Genomic DNA, 21,069 nt, shown 5'->3' with positions numbered 1-21,069 from the left:
GGACTCGCCGTGGTTGCTCAGTGGACATGGTGTTAGACTGCTGAGCACGAGGTCGCGGGATCGGACCCTGGCCACGGCGGCCGCATTTCGATGGGGGCGAAATGCGAAAACACCCGTGTACTTAGAATTAGGTGCACGTTAAAGAACCCCAGGTGGTCGAAATTTTCGGAGTCCTCCACTACGGCGTGCATAATCAGAAAGTGGTTTTTGTCACGCAAAACACCATAATTCAATTTTTAAATTAACTCCTGCGGGGACGGTAGAGTATCCGTCTCCAGTGCAAGAGGACCGTGATTCAAATCCCGGTGCCGCGCAATTCTCCACCGGAAAATACAAAAAAAAAACCGTGTGTTGAGAAAATTGCACAAACAGGCCTGGAGTGCGGCCTGATCCCGGTGACCAGAACCGGTAACGCACTCTGTCACCAGAGCAGGATTGGCCACCCTGGTGCAGTACTTGGCCACAACCTCCTATATGAATACAACAATCAAACCCCGGCCCTCAGTCCCCAGCAGCCGCGAAGCAACTGACCACGGCGGCGGTCAGATCTGTAACGCTGCAGAGGGTGCTAAGAATACCTGGCTCCGGACAGGCCGCCGTTGGAATCTGAACCTGGCAACGTTTAACGTTAGAACGCTATCTAGTGAGGCGAGTCTAGCAGTGTTATTGGAGGAATTAGAGGGTAGTAAATGAGATATAATAGGGCTCAGTGAGGTTAGGAGGACAAAAGAAGCATATACAGTGTTAAAAAGCGGGCATGTACTGTGTTACCGGGGCTTAGCGGAGAGACGAGAACTAGGAGTCGGATTCCTGATTAATAAGGAAATAGCTGGTGTTACGTTTCGCCTACGACGCGCGGTAAAGCCGGCGAGGATACAACAGACGCCAGGGCTTCGTTCCAAGCGGCAGACATTTTGGCCCGTTCGGCGCCGCCGCTACGCCTCCCTGCCAAGCGCGTCCAGGCATGTTCCGATGCCACGTGTCTTCATGTGCGTGTGTGAGTGTATGTGCATACCGTCACGTGCTCGTCTATAGAGGGGTTCCTTCTTGCCCTCAACTGCGAGAGTATAAAAGCAGCTGCCCCCGGACGCCAAAGGAGGGCTCCGATTTCTTCTGTTGAGTAACGTGCTCTCCCGTCTCTCTACTTCGGTCAACCTGACCGCCAACTCTTTGCGATGTTAGAATAAACAAGTTGTTTTGTTGTTACCTGTCGACTCATGCTTTGCCGGGACCTTCGGATGCTTCCAGTTGTACCCCAGGCCGCCAGGCCAACGCTACCCTTGGGGCTTGCGACCCAGGTGCAACAACGGGCGTCAGCGCCGAGTTCCCAACAACTCGTACCAGCGGTGCGATTACAACAACTGTCTGCCAGCGGTGAGATCGCGACAACGGAGGCCAGCAGCGAAGAGATGCAGTTAACTGTATGCTGAGCAGCTCATCGACCATCCGGGAGCAGTGCAACGAGCCCTGTGTGATGACTGGTTGCCTGCAGCGGAACGACTGCGCTGAATTCTTGACTGCGAGGTTTGGTGAGTGCGGGACTTTCTTCTTCTGAGCTTTGCCAGGCTTTTGTTAGTGTCAGAAACAGAGCTGGTAATTGTGGTTGTCGTTGCTGCCGGGTTAGTTTGCGGCAAGACAATAATAGGCAGTAGAGAAAGCAGCATTCAGAGCAGCCATGGATTTGAAGTCGTTGCGCAAACCGAAATTGCTGGAGCTTGCAAGAGAGTTGGGTCTGGATGTCTCAGACAAACTCAGAAAACCAGAACTGCTAAAGGCCATTCTTGAGTTAGAGGCTGAGGATGACGAGCTGTCGGAATGCCTTGAGACTATTGAGGAGAGGTCAAAAAGACAGGAGCGCGAACTTAAAGAGCAAAAAGAGAAACAGGAGCGCGAACTTAAAGAACAAAAAGAGCGAGAGCAACAAGAGAAAAAAGAAGAGCGCGAACACGCTTTGGAAATGAAGCGTCTCGAGGTAGAGATGGAACGCGCTCGTAATGGAAGTCAGGCACACGGTGCAGGAGAACGCGTATTGTTCAAAATGACTGACCTGATGCGGCCGTTTAAGCTTGGAGAGGACATTGGTTTGTTCCTGGTTAACTTTGAGCGAACGTGCGAGAAGCAGGGGTTCTCTCGGGAAACGTGGCCACAGCGCTTGCTCACTTTGTTACCCGGCGAGGCGGCCGACGTAGTCGCTCGCTTGGATAGAGAGGAGGCAGAGGATTTCGACAAAGTGAAATCGAGTCTGCTAAAAAAGTACAGACTGTCAGCGGAGGCGTTCCGTCGGAAGTTTCGGGAAGATGAGAAAGGCAGAAGTGAGTCATACACAGAGTTTGCGTACAGGCTTATGTCAAACATGCAGGAGTGGCTCAAAGAAGAGAAAGCGTTTGGTGACCACGAGCAAGTTCTGCAGTGTTTCGGGCTAGAACAGTTTTATAGTCGGTTACCTGAGAACGTGCGGTACTGGGTCTTGGATAGGCCAGACGTTTGTACGGTGGCTAAAGCCGCTGAGCTAGCCGAGGAGTTTGTGACGCGTCGGGCTCGCGGAGCTAAGGACGGTGAAAAGGGTGAATTTGGCTCGAAGTTTGAGAGGCCGAAGTTCACACCCATGAGAGCCAAGGGGAACACACGTAGTGCGGTTGCGAGTGAAAGCAGTGCGACCGAACCTAAGGAGACGGCGGCAGCCGAAGCCGAACGCAGAAAGCGGTTCGAGACGAGGCAAGCGCGCGTTTGTTATACGTGCCAGAAGCCGGGTCACTTTTCGGCGCAGTGTCCAGAAACAAAACCAAAAGTTGTGTTTTTGTCCATCTGCAGCACTGACGAGAACATGAAGCTTCTCGAGCCTTACATGCGAGACCTCCTCGTGAACGGGAAAGAGTGCCGAGTGCTTCGCGATTCCGCAGCTACGATGGATGTAGTTCACCCCTCTTACGTAGAACCCCATATGTTCACGGGCGAGTGCGCATGGATCAAGCAAGCCGTGGAAGCTCATAGCGTGTGTCTGCCCGTAGCAAAAGTGCTTATCGAAGGACCTTTGGGAGCGCTTGAGACGGAGGCCGCAGTGTCATCTATGCTGCCTCCCCAGTACCCGTACCTATTTTCGAACAGGTCCGATCACCTCCTGCGCGAGAAGGGGCTTTTGTTTGGTGAGGCTAGCGTTCAGGCCTTAACCAGATCGAAGGTTCGGGAGCTCGCTGCAAAGGCGGTAGTTGCGGGGCCGACGTTGGCGAACAATGAGAAAGGGTCAGAGGCGCAGCAAGCCGATATTCGGAGCACGCCCGAACTGAATAAAATTGAGTCTGTAACGTTAAAGGCACCAGATACTGGAGAGGAAAATCCCGATGCGGGAAAGTTAGAAGAGCTATCTGCAGATTTGCTCATCGCGCCTACGTCAGACGGACTTAATAGGTTGCTAAAAGTCAGCCGGTCGGCTTTGATAGCCGAGCAAAAGAAGGATGGCAGCCTAGAAAACATACGCTGCATTGTCAAGGAAGGTATCGCCAGGAAAAATGCGCGTTTTGTGGAAAGAGGTGGAGTCCTGTACCGGAAGTATCTAGACCGCAGAGGAGTGGAGTTCGATCAGCTGATCGTGCCTCAATGCTATCGTGAGGATTTGTTGCGCTTGTCGCACGGGGGTTCGTGGTCCGGACACCTAGGAGTTAAGAAAACTAAGGACCGTCTCTTGCAAGAGTACTATTGGCCAGGGTGTTTTCGGGACGCAGATCATTTCGTGAGGACATGTGACACCTGTCAGCGGGTGGGCAAACCAGGGGACAAATCGAGGGCGCCGTTGAAGTTGGTACCTATCATTACGGAGCCTTTTAGACGGCTCGTTATTGATACAGTGGGACCTCTGCCGGTAACAGCCACGGGGTACAGACACATTTTGACTGTGATCTGCCCAGCGACAAAGTTCCCTGAAGCAGTGCCGCTTAAAGAACTCAGCTCAGTTGAGATAGTCAATGCACTACTGTCCATATTTGCACGAGTTGGTTTTCCTGCGGAAATCCAATCAGATCAGGGCACAGTGTTTACTAGCGCTTTGACGACAACTTTTCTCGAAAGGTGTGGGGTAAAGCTGTTACACAGCTCAGTGTACCACCCACAGTCGAATTTCGTTGAGAAGCTCTACTCCGTCATGAAGCGCGTGTTGAGAGCATTGTGTTTTGAACATCAAACTGACTGGGAGCTGTGTCTGCCTGGGGTGATGTTTGCATTACGGACCGCGCCGCATGCGGCTACGGGGTTTTCGCCAGCTGAACTGGTGTACGGTCGCTCGCTGCGATCTCCGCTTCGCATGCTTCGAGAATCATGGGAAGGCAGGGGCGACGACCCAGTCGTGGTGGAGTACGTGCTTAAGCTCCTCGAACGCTTAAGAAGGGCACAGGAGTTGTCAGGTGAAGCAATGGCAAAGGCCCAGCAGAGGGCCAAGGTTTATTATGATCGGACCACCAGGGCCCGTCGTTTTGAGGTGGGCGATGAGGTCATGATATTGCGCACATCGCTAAACAACAAACTAGACGTGCAGTGGGAGGGCCCAGCACGAATTGTTCAGAAACTGTCGGACGTTAACTACGTGGTGAGTCTGCCAGGAAAGCGGAAAGCACAGCAAGTTTACCACTGTAATCTGCTCAAACCTTATAGACAAAGGGAAGCAGTAGTGTGCATGATGGTAAACGTTCCTGAAGAGCTTCCGGTCGAGCTTCCGGGACTAGGCTCAGTGACGAACAGGGAAGACACCGATCAAGTCATTAGTGACTTAATCAGTAAAGCATCGCTGTCGCCTGAGCAGAAAACCGAACTACACCAGCTCTTACAAGAGTTTCAAGGTCTGTTCTCTGAGAGGCCTGGTAGGACTTCTGTACTTACTCATGATATAGAACTTACCTCCCCAGAGCCAGTACGATCCAAGGCGTATCGGGTGTCACCCCGCCAGAGCGATATTATGGAGGCTGAGGTAAAGAAAATGCTACAGCTCGGTGTTATTGAGGCAGGTGAGAGTGATTATACCTCCCCTTTGATTTTAGTTGAGGTACCGGGCAAGGAACCTCGTCCTTGCGTCGACTACCGCAGGCTTAATTCCATCACTAAGGATCAAATTTATCCGATCCCTAACATCGAGGAGCGCCTTGAGAAAGTTAGTAGCGCTCAGTTTATTTCCACCCTAGATCTTGTCAGGGGTTATTGGCAGGTTCCACTTACAGAAGAGGCTAGTAGGTATGCGGCGTTCATTTCACCAATGGGAACATTCCGTCCTAAAGTGTTGAGTTTTGGTTTGAAGAACGCGCCATACTGTTTTTCAAGCCTCATGGATAAAGTGTTGCGGGGACAGCAAGAATTCGCTTTACCGTATCTAGACGACGTAGCGATATTCTCCGCATCCTGGTCTGAGCATATGGCACACTTGCGGGCAGTATTAACCCGCCTGCGCGAAGCGGGCTTGACAGTCAAGGCTCCCAAGTGCCAGTTAGCACAGGCCGAGGTTGTCTACCTCGGTCACGTGATTGGTCAGGGTCGTCGCCGCCCCTCTGAAATAAAGGTGGCCGCTGTGCGAGACTTCCCGCAACCGCGCACGAAGACCGATATTCGGTCGTTCTTAGGTGTCGCCGGCTACTATCAGAGGTACATCCCCAGGTACTCTGATATCGCGGCTCCCCTGACGGATGCTCTAAGAAAAACAGAGCCCCAAACAGTCGTATGGGACGAGACAAAGGAAAGAGCTCTTAGCGCCCTAAAGAGCGCCCTAACAAGCCAGCCTGTGCTACGATCGCCAGACTACACAAAAGGGTTCGTAGTTCAGTGCGATGCTAGTGAGCGAGGCATGGGCGTTGTACTGTGCCAACGGGAAAATGGAGAAGTAGGACACCCCGTCCTGTATGCTAGTCGTAAGCTGACCAGTCGTGAGCAGGCGTATAGCGCCACCGAGAAAGAGTGTGCGTGTCTCGTGTGGGCCGTTCAGAAATTGTCATGCTATCTAGCCGGCTCGAGGTTTATCATTGAGACGGATCACTGCCCTCTCCAATGGCTGCAGACCATCTCTCCCAAAAATGGCCGCCTCCTGCGCTGGAGCCTCGCTTTACAACAATATTCCTTTGAGGTGCGTTACAAAAAGGGGAGTCTCAACGGTAACGCCGATGGCTTAAGTCGAAGCCCCTAACGTAGGAATCAGATTCAAAATTGTTTGTTACTGATGTTTTTCTTCCTGAGGCAGGATTTTTAACATATTGTTTTTGTGTAGTGTTTCAAAGTGATGATATGCTTTCTAGTGCAATTTTCCAATTTGTGGACGCGTTCTAAGTGCTGCTAGACTACTGTAAGGAACTAGGCAGTGGTATAAAAGGGGAAAGAGCCTGGCAGGGCTTAGTGAGGGTTGTGCCGTGCTTGCTGACTAAGCGGTTGAGTTTCAGCGTAGTTCTAACGCTTGCCGGGAACAAGAACAAAAATGTGAACTCTCCCGAAGTCACTTTGCAGCGTCCCGTGCGAACCTGAACGAGAGAACGAGGCCTTCTCTGTGCGCTGCGCTCAAGAAACGTCGAGGGACGCCCGACTTCGGTTATGAGCATCATCGAGCGACATCCCTCCGGACAGCGGATGCAGTCCCCTGTCCATCGGGATCTCCTTCCCCCGGCGGGGCGGTCTGTTACGTTTCGCCTACGACGCGCGGTAAAGCCGGCGAGGATACAACAGACGCCAGGGCTTCTTTCAAAGCGGCAGACATTTTGGCCCGTTCGGCGCCGCCGCTACGCCTCCCTGCCAAGCGCGTCCAGGCATGTTCCGATGCCACGTGTCTTCATGTGCGTGTGTGAGTGTATGTGCATATTGGTGCCCACGCTCGTCGAAGCGCGGCAGCCGGGGAGAGGAGCTCCCAACAACTGTGAAGCAAGGGGGTCCGAGCGGCGCCGACACGACGGCTGCTCCTCCTTCTCTTCCCATTGTGCCCACGCTTGTCGAAGCGCGGCAGCCGGGGAGAGGAGCTCCCAACAACTGTGAAGCAAGGGGGTCCGAGCGGCGCCGACACGACGGCTTCTCCTCCTTCTCTTCCCATTGTGCCCACGCTTGTCGAAGCGCGGCAGCCGGGGAGAGGAGCTCCCAACAACTGTGAAGCAAGGGGGGGTCCGAGTGGCGCCGACACGACGCTGCGCCACCTTATCCCATTGTTCCCGAGCGGCACCGTCACGTGCTCGTCTATAGAGGGGTTCCTTCTTGCCCTCAACTGCGAGAGTATAAAAGCAGCTGCCCCCGGACGCCAAAGGAGGGCTCCGATTTCTTCTGTTGAGTAACGTGCTCTCCCGTCTCTCTACTTCGGTCAACCTGACCGCCAACTCTTTGCGATGCTAGAATAAACAAGTTGTTTTGTTGTTACCTGTCGACTCATGCTTTGCCGGGACCTTCGGATGCTTCCAGTTGTACCCCAGGCCGCCAGGCCAACGCTACCCTTGGGGCTTGCGACCCAGGTGCAACAACGGGCGTCAGCGCCGAGTTCCCAACAACTCGTACCAGCGGTGCGATTACAACACTGGTAACATACAGGAATTCTATAGCATTAACGAGAGGGTGGCAGGTCTTGTTGTGAAACTTAATAAGAGGTACAAATTGAAGGTGGTACAAGTCTATGCCCCTACATGCAGTCATGATGACCAGGAAGTCGAAAGCTTTTATGAAGACGTGGAATCGGCGATGGGTAAAGTCAAAACAAAATACACTATACTGATGGGCGACTTCAATGCCAGGGTAGGCAAGAAGCAGGCTGGAGACAAGTCAGTGGGGGAATATGGCATAGGCTCTAGGAACAGCAGAGGAGAATTATTAGTAGAGTTTGCAGAACAGAATAATATGCGGATAATGAACACCTTTTTCCGCAAGCGGGTTAGTCGAAAGTGGACGTGGAGGAGCCCGAATGGTGAGACTAGAAATGAAATCGACTTCATACTCTGCGCGAACCCTGGCATCATACAAGATGTAGACGTGCTCGGCAAGGTACGCTGCAGTGACCATAGGATGGTAAGAACTCGAATTAGCCTAGACTTGAGGAGGGAACGGAAGAAACTGGTACACAAGAAGCCAATCAATGAGTTAGTGGTAAGAGGGAAACTAGAGGAATTCCGGATCAAGCTACAGAACAGGTGTTCGGCTTTAACTCAGGAAGAGGACCTTAGTGTTGAAGCAATGAACGACTATCTCATGGGAACCATTAGGGGTGCGCAATAGAAGTCGATGGTAACTCCTTTAGACAGGAAACCAGTAAGCTATCGCAGGAGTCGAAAGATCTGATCAAGAAACGCCAATGTATGAAAGCCTCTAACCCTACAGCTAGAATAGAACTGGCAGAAATTTCTAAGTTAATCAACAAGCGTAAGACAGCGGACATCAGGAACTATAATATGGATAGAATTGAACAGGCTCTCAGGAACGGAGGAAGCCTAAAAACAGTGAAGAAGAAACTAGGAATAGGCAAGAATCAGATGTGTGCGTTAAGAGACAAAGCCGGCAATATCGTTACTAATATGGATGAGATAGTTCAAGTGGCTGAGGAGTTCTATAGAGATTTATACAGTACCAGTGGCACCCACGACGATAGTGGAAGAGAGAATAGCCTAGAGGAATTCGAAATCCCACAGGTAACGCCAGAAGAAGTAAAGAAAGCCTTAGGAGCTATGCAAAGGGGGAAGGCAGCTGGGGAGGATCAGGTAACAGCAGACTTGTTGAAGGATGGTGGTCAGATTGTTCTAGAGAAACTGGCCACCCTGTATACGCAATGCCTCATAACCTCGAGCGTACCGGAATCTTGGAAGAACGCTAACATAATCCTAATCCATAAGAAAGGGGACGCCAAAGACTTGAAAAATTATAGACCGATCAGCTTACTGTCCGTTGCCTACAAAGTATTTACTAAGGTAATCGCAAATAGACTCAGGAACACCTTAGACTTCTGTCAACCAAAGGACCAGGCAGGATTCCGTAAAGGCTACTCAACAATAGACCATATTCACACTATTAATCAAGTGATAGAGAAATGTGCAGAATATAACCAACCCTTATATATAGCTTTCATTGATTACGAGAAAGCGTTTGATTCAGTCGAAACCTCAGCAGTCATGGAGGCATTACGGAATCAGGGTGTAGATGAGCCATATGTAAAGATACTGGAAGATATCTATAGCGGCTCCACAGCCACCGTAGTCCTCCACAAAGAAAGCAACAAAATCCCTATAAAGAAAGGCGTCAGACAGGGAGATACGATATCTCCAATGCTATTCACAGCATGTTTACAGGAGGTATTCAGAGGCCTGGAGTGGGAAGAATTGGGGATAAAAAAATTGGAGGACGCTTAAGCTTCGCCTTCAAGAGTGGAACGCGACAGCGTTCCCGTCGACCCGCCAAGGGGTATTGGGCTACGGCGCAGCGACAACGCGCCCCGCATCGGACGCGGTGAGCGTCAAGCAACGCAGCGTTCGGCGCGACAACGAAATGCGCGCCTCAGCAAGCGACGCACGCCTGAGCCTTCTAAGGTAACACCGCGTTCACTAGAGGCGCTTTTGTACCGCTTTGAAGCATCGAACTCGTGGCTCAGTGGTAACGTCTCCGTCTCACACTCCGGAGACCCTGGTTCGATTCCCACCCAGCCCATCTTGGAAGTTGCTTTTTATTTATGAAGTGCCTGCCGTGATTTATCGCTCACGGCCAACGCCGCGGACGCCGACGCCGACGCCGACGACACCGGCTTTTCTGCGACACGAGCTCCTTAACGCTATCGCGTTAAAAGTTGATGGAGAATACCTTAGCAACTTGCCATTCGCTGATGATATTGCCTTGCTTAGTAACTCAGGAGACCAATTGCAATGCATGCTCACTGACCTGGAGAGGCAAAGCAGAAGGGTGGGTCTGAAAATTAATCTGCAGAAAACTAAAGTAATGTTTAACAGGCTCGGAAGAGAACAGCAGTTTACGATAGGTAGCGAAGCACTGGAAGGGGTGAGGGAATATATCTACTTAGGGCAGGTAGTGACCACGGATCCGGATCATGAGACTGAAATAACCAGAAGAATAAGAATGGGCTGGGGTGCGTTTGGCAGGCATTCTCAAATCATGAACAGCAGGTTGCCACTATCCCTCAAAAGGAAAGTGTATAACAGCTGTGTGTTACCAGTACTCACATATGGGGCAGAAACCTGGAGGCTTACGAAAAGGGTTCTGCTGAAATTGAGGACGACGCAACCAGCTATGGAAAGAAGAATGATGGGTGTGACGTTAAGGGATAAGAAAAGAGCAGATTGGGTGAGGCAACAAACGCGGGTAAACGACATCTTAGTTGAAATCAAGAAAAAGAAATGGGCATGGGCCGGACATGTAATGAGGAGGGAAGATAACCGATGGTCACTAAGGGTTACGGACTGGATTCCAAGGGAAGGGATGCGTAGCAGGGGGCGGCAGAAAGTTAGGTGGGCGGATGACATTAAGACGTTTGCAGGGACAACATGGCCACAATTAGTACATGACCGGGGTAGTTGGAGAAGTATGGGAGAGGCCTTTGCCCTGCAGTGGGCGTAACTAGGCTGATGATGATGATGATGAGTTGCAGATGAAGACCTATTCGAACACGTTCTCTTGACAGCAGCTGGTGTTCAACTGCGCTTACGAATTCATAGATAATAAGGACATACTGAAGTCAGATGTATTTCTTCAGTTTCTTATTTTTGTGTGCAGGCGTCCCGATTGCCAATTCGGCTCATCCATAAGTGGACTTTGTTGAACGCATCGGTTCTGCCTTTTCTCAACACGTGGGTCGCTTCCTAGTGTGTTTATTTTGCTTTTATTTGATGCCATGAGCCTGTTTTTGCAGCACGTATACATTCTCATGAAAATTGTAACGCTCACTTTAATTCGGCTTCGGGTCTAAGCAATTTTCTGGTGCGAAATATAGCTACGCATGCACTCACTCGATGCGGTGTGAGCAGAGCCAGGATTTTGAAACATGCTGTGCCTATTACAATGCTTTTCGAGTTTCATGTGTGGTCCGGGCGGCGCTTCGGCCACGTCATCGAGGGTCTTTTGTTATCAATGTGCTCGGTCGGCCTTGAGAGATGGATAATAAGTGTGACGTGGAGAGGAAGAAATAGCTGCAAAGCCGCGAAACCTGCTGTTGGTGCTCCTTCCGTACCATTATCAATGTGGCGCGCTGTCCTTAGAGTTGCGACAGGCAATGCAGTTGCTTTCAACCAGCTTATTTGAGAGTGCTGCTTGATGATGCAGGTGGCAGCGCAGTCATGTTTTTCTTCATAATTCGTGAGGTTTGTCTGCCAGTCGGAAAAAATTACAAGCGATTAGCACGTCGCTGAAAGCACATCAATTCGATTGTCGATTGGGGCTGCCTGGCGCTGCCTACAAGAGCCTCATTGACACTTGGATAATTTGGACAGTACATTTCGAATTAGATAATCATTTGCAATTGTCAAATTAAATTTAAGGAACTAAAAAATTACTGGCGGCTACCCCACTGTACTGGAAACAATATGCACTAGCTTTTCTTCGGGTAACGAAACTGCTCTTTTTGAAAGTCTTGGTGCATGATAGTTGGGGAATTCTGTATAATGCACTCAGTAAGGCAAATGAGGACCCCCGGATTCTCTGGAAATCAGAATCGACAGCAGTCATGCGCAGGAGCGCTTACTCGGAGTCACAAAAGAAGACAGAGAGCGGCTGCAGTTTCGCCGGAAAGGCGAAGCAGTATTAGTGATGGCGAAGTATAATACACTACACGAAGTGTATAATACACTTGCACGAAGGAAGATTACACTACCGAGAGACGCCAGATTCTTGGTGGAGGGAGAGGACTCAGGGTGTGAAACTGAACTGTCGCCTGCTATGAGGTCTTGTAAATTCTTACGTAAGGCCGTCATTTCAGTGAACAATTCTTCGAGGTCGCACGAGGTTTCTTCAAGTGCACGAAATATATATATATATATATATATATATATATATATATATATATATATATATATATATATATATATATGGCGGTTCGGAAAGCTGGTCCGGCCCCAGTCCCCCCCCCCCCCCCCCCGGACAAATGAAAACTTTCCGCCTATGAACGCTGTTGTACCATTTACTACCTTCTGTATCACTACTGCGGCAATACAAGACACTGATGACGTCACTTCCTCCCCATTGGCTGTTCCTTAACCTGCCGAACTACACACGCACTACGCCACACGTTTAGTCAGCCAGATGGCTGCGATGTGACGTGTGCAATGACGCATGCACTAGGCACACCTTTAGTGAACTAGAACCGTGGAGCCACCGTGGCGTCCGGGGAGCGCACCCCGGAGGCGCGCCGGGTTCTATTCCAACCTAGACCGAAATTTACCAAATCTTCTTTTCAAAGGCATTCCTTTACTTTGTCTACACTAACCTTCTTGGAAAGTCTGAGCTCAATCCGTGCATTTTCGAAGAGATCGCTTGGTGACGCCGGATTTTTCGCCTGATAGGACATATAATGGGTTTGTCTTATTAACGGCTGAGCTCTTGTTTTTGGTTTGGTTTCGTTTCGTTCGGCACACTGCTACCAAGATGTTCCTCTCTGAAACAATCAGCTGAAATGGGGGATCTGGCTTCTAGGCGTTGCCAGAAAAATGTCCAGTTTCGCCCGAAAATTGCAGCATCAATTGCGACAATAATATATTAGACAGCTATAGTAAGTATATATAATACTTAATAAGCACGTTATCAGGCTTGCATAGGCAATATGAACACCTCTCGATCGATGACCGCGGACACTTTCTGTCAAAACGCTGACGTGAGGAAGAGCGTCAGCAACAGCTTAGCAATTGACCTTCGTGCGGCCTCTCCCTTCAAGGCGTGCTAGCAGCGAGAAGACGGCGCACACAGAGCTATTGGCGTGCCTAGAATCTGTGGTCATCGTAGATCGCTTTCAATACAGGGGGCGCGCGGGCACGCACAGCCCCGCCATGCATAGCCGCCGCCGTAGTAGAACCTAGAACCCCTTCATAATTGGAAAGTAGCGACACTCCCCTTCCCGCGGCGCTTTCTTCCTCCAGTCTGCTCGCGCGCCGGGTGCACGCGTTGCAAACGGCACGCTTTTTCTCCTTGGCTACCACGGAGGTGCGCCCCAGGGGTGCAGAAAATTTCGAAAAATCGTGATAACGGCATAGAGAATGCTGACGGTAACGTTTGTGAGGAAGTTGGTTTCTTCTTAAAGCCGTTTGAATAGGCACACTGATGTAAAGCGAGCGTTCAGGCGAGTTCTATACTCCATACATTTTTTTCTGCCACATGATAAGATGCTTTACTTGATGCATCTTATCCAGTATTGTATTGCGGCACATCCCTCAGTGTTTGGCTTTTTTCTTGCCTGTGCGCGCATTTGAACCGCAGGGACTATATTAAGCGTGCCTACTGATAATCAATTAGTTGAGAGTGCATCGTCCGTTCATGTGTTTGTCTTCTTAATGGGAAAGTAGCCCTTTGCACTGCAGTCTCTAAACTGTATAAGACCGTTGCGCGAACAAGTGTACGCGATCATGTGAACAAGCCTTACACATTGCCTGTATCCGGGAGAAAGCCAAATAGTAATCCTCACTCACTCATGCGTGTGGGGCAGCTCAATTCAATTTCATTGCGTTTTATTGCCTTAAAGGCCCTTATATATGGGGTGTTACATAAGGGGCGCCAAGAATAAAAATGCATAGGCCCAATAACAGGAAGTTTTTTACATTTTCGACGATCTTCGAAGGGCGATGGGATTCAAAGTAGCATCTTCAAGAGCTGAAAAATCCAAGGTGGGCTAGCTAGCGCTCGTATACGTGCCATTAATCTTGTTCATGGCCTGCATTGAGTATATATATATATATATAAGTGACTGACGCACACATCGAAGTAAGCTGGAACAAATCTTTTAGAAACCGCTATTTCGATTTTCAGTAAAACAAGTAACGGATCCTAATATTCACAAGACGTGCGAACTAGAGGCAGCATCTTCACACATAATTGTTTACAGCGGGGAGCAGAACCTGTAGTGCTGCATTTTTGACTGAATAAAAGTGGACGACGTGCGAGTTGATGGCGTCCCAGCAGAATATTGAGCATACTGAGGAGAGCCACACTTTTATGCAACGTACAAATTGTGCAACGAAAACGATGATGGGCAGGCGGGAAGAATAACATAATTATGCAGAAACACCATTGGAGTTGTCTAAGTATGCCCAACAATGCCTCCCAATTTTAGTTGGCTCATCCCAAAATTTAAGTTTGCCCACCTCGAAACTATAGCTGGGCCAATCCTAAACTTCAAGTTGGGCCAAACCCAAATTTCAAGCTGGACCAACGCCAAATTTCAAGTTGGGCCACCCCCAACTTCAAGTAGGTCTACACCAAAATTTATGTTGGCCCACCCCCACATTTATGTTGCCCCTCCCCATTTCGGTTGGCCCACGCCCAAAGTTAAAGTTCGCCCATGCCCAAATTTAGGTTCGCCAACCCCCCAATTTCAAGTTGGGCCACCTCCAGATTTGGGTTGGCTGACCCCAAAATTTTACTTTGCCCACCTTCAAATTTGCGTCGACCCATACCGAAATTTAAGTTGGCCCAACGCTACTATAGCCTTCCTCATAGAATTTTTATGGAGCACTATGCATCCCTATTGGAACCCTCTCTAATCAATATTGTTTTTTGTTTGCTTTCGATTGTTCCGTATCGCCTATAAAGCTTTCCATAATCTACATTTAAGCTATTATAATAGTTAGATGTCGTAACTTTGTGAATTACTCATTTTGGTGCAAATACAAGACATTGAACTTTTCGCGTGAGGTGATGGGGCACTCGCTAAAGAATACTTACACATTAAAGAGGCAGCATTAGGGGACACTTTGGTACTGACAATAAGAAAGCCGCCTTACGTCGGAAACAACAGTGCTCGTTGTCAGAACAAAGTTCTTTCGGCCAGTGTTGTGTCGCCAGTGCTTCTTGCACAAGGCATCACGCTTTCCTTGTGGTACACAAAAGCTGCATAACGATCTTCAGACATGGTGCTGCCGTTATACGCGCTATAGCACGGCGCAGCCCTGGCACAACATAGTAGTAAACACAGCGTACAACGTTCGCTGCACCGTGCCAGCCGAGTCAAGGAGAAAAATGGCGCCAGCGAAGTAGAAAAACAGAAGCAAAACGCAAGGCCTGTGTGTTTCCAAGTGCAACATCACGGACACCATTGGTCGCACAGAAAACGGGTGCGAAACCGATTCCCGGGGAGAGGTCGTACAAGGGGCGAGGAGGAGGCGAGGAGGTCGCGTGGTGGAGGCAGAGTTTAAAGAGTGGCGGTCCTTTCAAATTATCAAGGGACTTTAGCGGAACGCCCTCTTCTCCGCCCCCTGGTGCCTTGCGCGCGATGGAAGACTGCGCTTTCCTGATGTTATGATATTCAGTATATGAAATACATATTCAGTGGTAAAAATATCCAGATTGAAATGGAGATTTGAACATCGATGACAGCAAGTGATGCTTTATCTTTTTATTCAGTTGTTTACATGTCACATTGGCATTATTGGCCAATACTGACATGGGTTGGGCCTGTTTCGAAGGCAGAGAAGCGCAGACAAAAACTTGCGTTGAAGAAAGATTCGCGTACATAGATCAAAATAAATAGGCGGCTAAAGTGCTCAAGTATCGGTACATGAAAAGCGTGGTCAAAAAATGAAAGATGAGGTTAAGGAAGTTGCCAACCATGTAAAGGGTAATTGAATGTGTAAATAGCCAGGAATTATCAAAATCAAAGTGAGAGAAGCGGAGACAGTGTATTGGATGGAAAAAATTGAAAGTGAAAAGGCGATGGAGATTGACAAGAATGGGAAGAAATTAGAAGAGAAAATATGTACAATAACACCAAGAGTAGTGCCTTCCTATTTGAGGCTCGATCTGGTTGCCTTAGGACAAATACATACCGGAGCAAATACTCGCAAAAAGATTAGGTGCGTTTATGATGCAGCAAAAGTCCTGAGCACAAATGGAATGCGAAGGGATATTGCCAGTGGCACCCGTTTGTAACTTAAACCTTCCAAAAGCGCCTGAACTTAAGTGGACGTAAGCATCAAGCGGTCACCAGTCGAGATAAGTTGGACACATTTAGAGTTTGGGGGTAAAAGCAGGGAGGAGACTTCGTTTCAGGCCTAGGTAGCGGCACAAGGTAGATAGAAAAGTACCGAAGAAGAGGAAAAGATTAACGAAAGGTACACAAAAATGTTCGAAAAAAAAAGCATGCATAGCATACCTGATTAACTCAAGAAGGCTAGGCGACTGTTTTTCATTGTCCCTTTTAAAAGGGGATGTCAGTAAAACAACATTTTCGTCGTCATCAAACTCCCGTATTGGTTCCCATATCTTCGCTGTCACGCCACCGCTGTCATACATTCGTGGACGTTTTATTGTCCCTATACCGTCGTCCTCACGTGGTCGTCGTTCTACCATCGTCATCATCCCATTCTTGCCATGCGTCAGAGTCATAGCCGGCTCTGGCGCGCCAGTGTTACAGAAAAGTGGGCCCTTGCCGGATGTAGTCTGTTGCATATAGCCGAAAGGAACAATGAAAATCTCAGAATGATCATGACATATCCTAAATAAAGGTGTTATCAGTAATTCGGGGTGTTACCACATTGTTTGACTACCAATTCCAATAACATCCAGTCATCGTGAAATGGGTTCTCAGAAGCCTGCATTTTTTCCTCTGCTGTTATTTTTGAACGCTTGTCCCTGAACAACCTCTATTCGGAAGCATAAATAGCCGTCTAACAAGCCATGCCTGAAGATGAAGCCACCACATTAGTTCCACCACAGTTCATCACGTCAATTTTCTATCTTCCTGTCGACCTCTGTCTTATTGACCAACACATGTGGCGTAGACTGGTTTCCACAGGTAAGGGTAGCAAAACTCAGCAATTAAGTATATTACAATATTGTAGTACTTAATTCTGAGAAAGGGTCATTACTAATACAACTGGCGGCTAAACAGAAGCAATAATTTTAGTTGGAATTTTTGCGTATCTTTCCACCTACACGAAGCTGCGTGGCCTTTTCATGGTGTGCTCTGGAGTTTTGCCTGCAGAAAAGAAGGAAAAAAAAAACAGTGTAAACTATGCAAGCATACCTAAAATTACCAGCAAACCCGTTAATAACCGCATTTAGTACTACGAAACATACCCCGCCCGGTTCTTAAGCCTGAACAACAGCTCACACAATTTGCTCAACACGCAGACCTACTTGGTTTTTTACTTACGCTCACCCTTGCACTGAGCAGTTCTTATCGCTAAGTTTTTAACACAAATAGTATGCAATGTAGTGTAAAGTGTTGCTCCCTTTGTAAAAATGTGCATTACTATGCCAATCAGTGGTCGTATTTTGGCGCAATCGTACGCTTATGTGCGTTTTTATGCCTACGCTCTCTGCGTATTAAAAATTGAGTGCGTAGAGAGAGGTTAACCATGTTTACAAATGGCTTTAGTCAACATAATTCCAGATTGTGTTAGTAGAAAAAGCTCAGCCCGTTTTATCGTCTGTGTTGATCGCAGTCGCTGAGCTGCAGCTATCTAATTCTCAGACGGTCTGGAAACGCCTCAAATGCCCGTGGCGCTCTTTCTTGAAAAAAGCCTAAGTATTGAGGTTTGCGAAACATAGTTATGTTCATAACTAATTGCTGAACAGAACAACCACGCTATGGACACCGTATCTATTTTTGTTCACTTTCTTACGAGACCGTATATTTTTTGTTAAATTTTCTTCAGGAAGCGGTAAATACGGCCTATAAAATAGGCTTGCATTAGCGATGTCCACAGTCTTGAGCTTAGGCCGCTCTTGTCACAATATCTTTTCATTAAGTGTCATCGCCAAAAATCTGAATACTCTATGAAATATTTTCTATTAACTATCGACCTAATCAAGTACTCTTTCAAAAACAACAATAACAGATGTACAGAAACAATTGAAGCTGATTCTCGGAGCCAACAAACCATGTACTGTTTTTTTCTTTACCATACTGCGGTTGCATCTGCTTTGATTTGTTTTAGCTCCTATCGCAACATGAATAGCACAGCAGAAAGAGCTCTATCAGGGGACGTATTCTGTGATTATAACTTCCGGCAACAGTGTCGCCTTAGCTACGCCTTCGCCATGGGCTGGTGAAGATTGGCTGTCTTAGCAACATCGGTAAATAAACAGCGCTATCTAGTAGTTTCAGTCTACGTCAATTTTACATCACGCTGCCGATGGTTGCTCCCGACATGACGTATGTTGAATAGCCGAATACGTCTTTTCACGTTCGTTTGGTGCTGAAGTGTAGTAGAGACAAGTGAAATGTAGTAGGTCGTTTATATTGCTTGTTGTTAAGGCGGCTTACACGTGGTGTGTTGACGGGCTATTGCATTCTGTTGCTTCCTATAAGTGACAATTTTCGTTGACAATGTCTTGAAGCAGCTGACAGCGGCACCATGAACAACGCATTGCTCGCCTGGTTGGTGGTCACCGGTTGGTGGCGAAGTGTAGTAGAGACAAGTTAGACGATGCCACTCTGGCGGTTAACGATGGGTGACACACAGATGGAGAAACAAAGTGTGTAGCTTTATATTATCAATGTATAATTACCACATGAGTTGTAGCACAATTTAACAATAAAGAAAATAATTCAGACTTTCTTTTCAAGTCATTTCACTTAAATCAGCCCTAGTCAATCTTATATCCCTGTGCAGAATCCGTACTGAGGTCGACACACTCGAAAGGACAAAAAACACACCGACACAGTTGAGCCACTCTGCACTCGGACGGTGCGTTCTCTCTCGTATTGCGAAGCGTTTGAAAGCGCGCGTAAGCAGTGCAACGATGTCTTCACGGGTGGGCAGTCGCTTGAATTATTGCTTGAAGTGCCTATCGCCGAGGCGATAGTGTGCCTGAAGATGATCATCGCAGAATACGTCCTCAGAAGTAATCTTTTCTAAGCACTTATCTATGGTCCTCGAGAAACCCGCATTATACGAAAGTCCTTAATGTGAAAGGACTCTGCATAGCGCCTAGGTGAGTGCAAGTGATTCGCTGTATGAAACAGGTGCCAAAAAAGGAGTACGTTTGGACAAGCCGGCTACTTTACGGCTCTAAAGTCAGTGATGCTCCCTTGTAGTTCGCGAACATCCAAAATCACAAACTGAGAAACATTACGCACCTTTATATATAATAAAGTATCTGTACAAACCTTACAGCATACTTAACTTACCCGCTTTACCTACACACCACTCGTAGTCTAAAAAACCTGAATACTAAGTCCAGGATTCACTATGACCTGTGAAGACTATCGATGCCGTCGGGGAAAAATAAGAACTTTCTATGCAAACAACGAAGGTGGCTTTGGAAGTAAAAGGAGCTTACACTTTCTTCTGCCATACAGATCAGCATTCTTTTGTTTTGTAGCCTCACTGAAGTGTGATCCTTTGGTGCGGCTTTTGCACAGCTGCACATGGCTGGCCATTGCAGGCATGACAGCCCGATGCCCGGCTGTGCGTTATCTTTGAAGCAAACTAATTTCTCGATTACATTAGTGTTGCACAACTCGCAATGCTGGAAGCGTTCTTTCTGCAGCCGACATTGGCCGATTGCAAAAGCGGTGCCGTGTGCCAGCGTTTCAAAGCACCAGACTGCTTCCGGGAATGATGGGGAAAACTAGTGTGGGGTTGGTGCAGAAACTATAGCAGTTATGACGTGTTTCCACCCCCTGCAATCGTTACTGGCACTTGCAGAACACAAAAGCACGGCCTTCGAGAAGAGCGTCCGTCGCTGGGATGTGCTTAAGACGCAGCCTCTCGGTGCTATAAATGGCGACGCGCGCGCCCAGCGCATTGAAGACTAGCTTGAACGATGAAATGCCTTTAATGTTCCTTTCTGTCACGCTAATCGTGTGTTTGTGGTATCTGTTGAGAATTGCTAGCGACCGCCGCACGTTTCTTGTAACCGTTGTTGGGGGTCCGGCGACGCACCAAGAGGGAGCCGGCGAACGGACGAGGGCCGCCCCGCTGGGCTGGCGTCCCGACCGGCGCCTTGACCCGCAACCTGGTCCATGCCCAGTGTTTCTGGCCGACCACCTGCTGGGTGCGAATTGCCGGTGCCTCCGAGAAGGACGAAGGCGTCGGTGCGGCCAACGAATAACTTCGATTTTGTATTTTCTCCTCCTTTTTTCTTCACTGCGATGTCCTTTGTAAAATAAACATTCAGTCTTGAAGCGAACCCCGGCGAGTGAAAGTCGTTCCTTCGAGGCTCCTGCGCGCGCGGCCGCAATACGCCGCCCGAAAGAGTCTCACGCAGTTTGTAGTGTTATGAACGGCCCGCTGACGTGCAAGTTTTGCCAGCCAGTTCTGGAACGCCAACTTTTCCTGGAACGCCAACGCAAACCTCTAGCCACGGCGTCACTAGGTCGACTGTGTGTGGACAACAATACGCGCGTCCTCGACTCTCCGTCGCTGGAGCCAAGATGAGTGCGACGAAGCAGGCTTTGTGCCTGAACCCGCCACCGCCAACCTGATCTACTGTGAACGATGGAGTCCCCGAGGGAACGTAGTTCGAGGCCCCTTCCCAGGCGCCGTTCAAGAGGCAAGATAATGGGCAACCGGCGGGCGCGCTGCGGGAGTCAGCTCGGGGAATAAAATGCGCCTTCATTGATGTAAGCCCCGAGTTCTGTGAAGACCATCTGACCTCGGTTGGGGACCGTGAACCTGTGCGGAAATGTGTGTATAAGCCCTCCCGCCTACGGTGCCTGGTCGTCTCGCCTACGGTGCCTGGTCGGCTCGCCTACGGTGCCTGATCAGCTCGTCTACGGTGCTGGTCGAACGTTTCCCTCACCTTGGGGTCGAGGGAGGACCGAGTGTTTATAAACCGCTGTTGTGCGGCTGCTCAGTGCACTTTTCTCTCGCAGTCATACTAGACTGATGAACTGCAACGTCCTCATGTACATACTGTAAATAAACCCATATTCCTCGTTCTCGGTGAGAATCAGTCCTTCTCTTCAACAAGTCCTCAGCGTGGATAAGTTGG

At 48.8% G+C, this 21,069-nt stretch overlaps 1 protein-coding gene across 1 annotated transcript in view; it reads right to left on the bottom strand.

The window, feature by feature from the left end:
- Positions 1 to 16,744: 16,744 nt before the first annotated feature.
- The window catches only part of LOC142576533 (alpha-amylase-like), a 52,477-nt gene continuing 48,152 nt past the window's right edge, over positions 16,745 to 21,069 (bottom strand). Inside the window, exon 6 of the mRNA XM_075686690.1 lies at positions 16,745 to 17,101. Within this exon, the coding sequence (XP_075542805.1) occupies positions 17,078 to 17,101 (24 nt within the window). The 3' untranslated portion in view covers positions 16,745 to 17,077. The remainder of the gene's footprint in view (positions 17,102 to 21,069) is intronic.

This window comes from Dermacentor variabilis, chromosome 3, assembly GCF_050947875.1.
Source record: "Dermacentor variabilis isolate Ectoservices chromosome 3, ASM5094787v1, whole genome shotgun sequence".
NCBI lineage: Eukaryota > Metazoa > Arthropoda > Arachnida > Ixodida > Ixodidae > Dermacentor > Dermacentor variabilis.
Note: the sequence above shows the minus strand (reverse complement) of the source record. Positions and strands in the feature narration are given on the sequence as shown.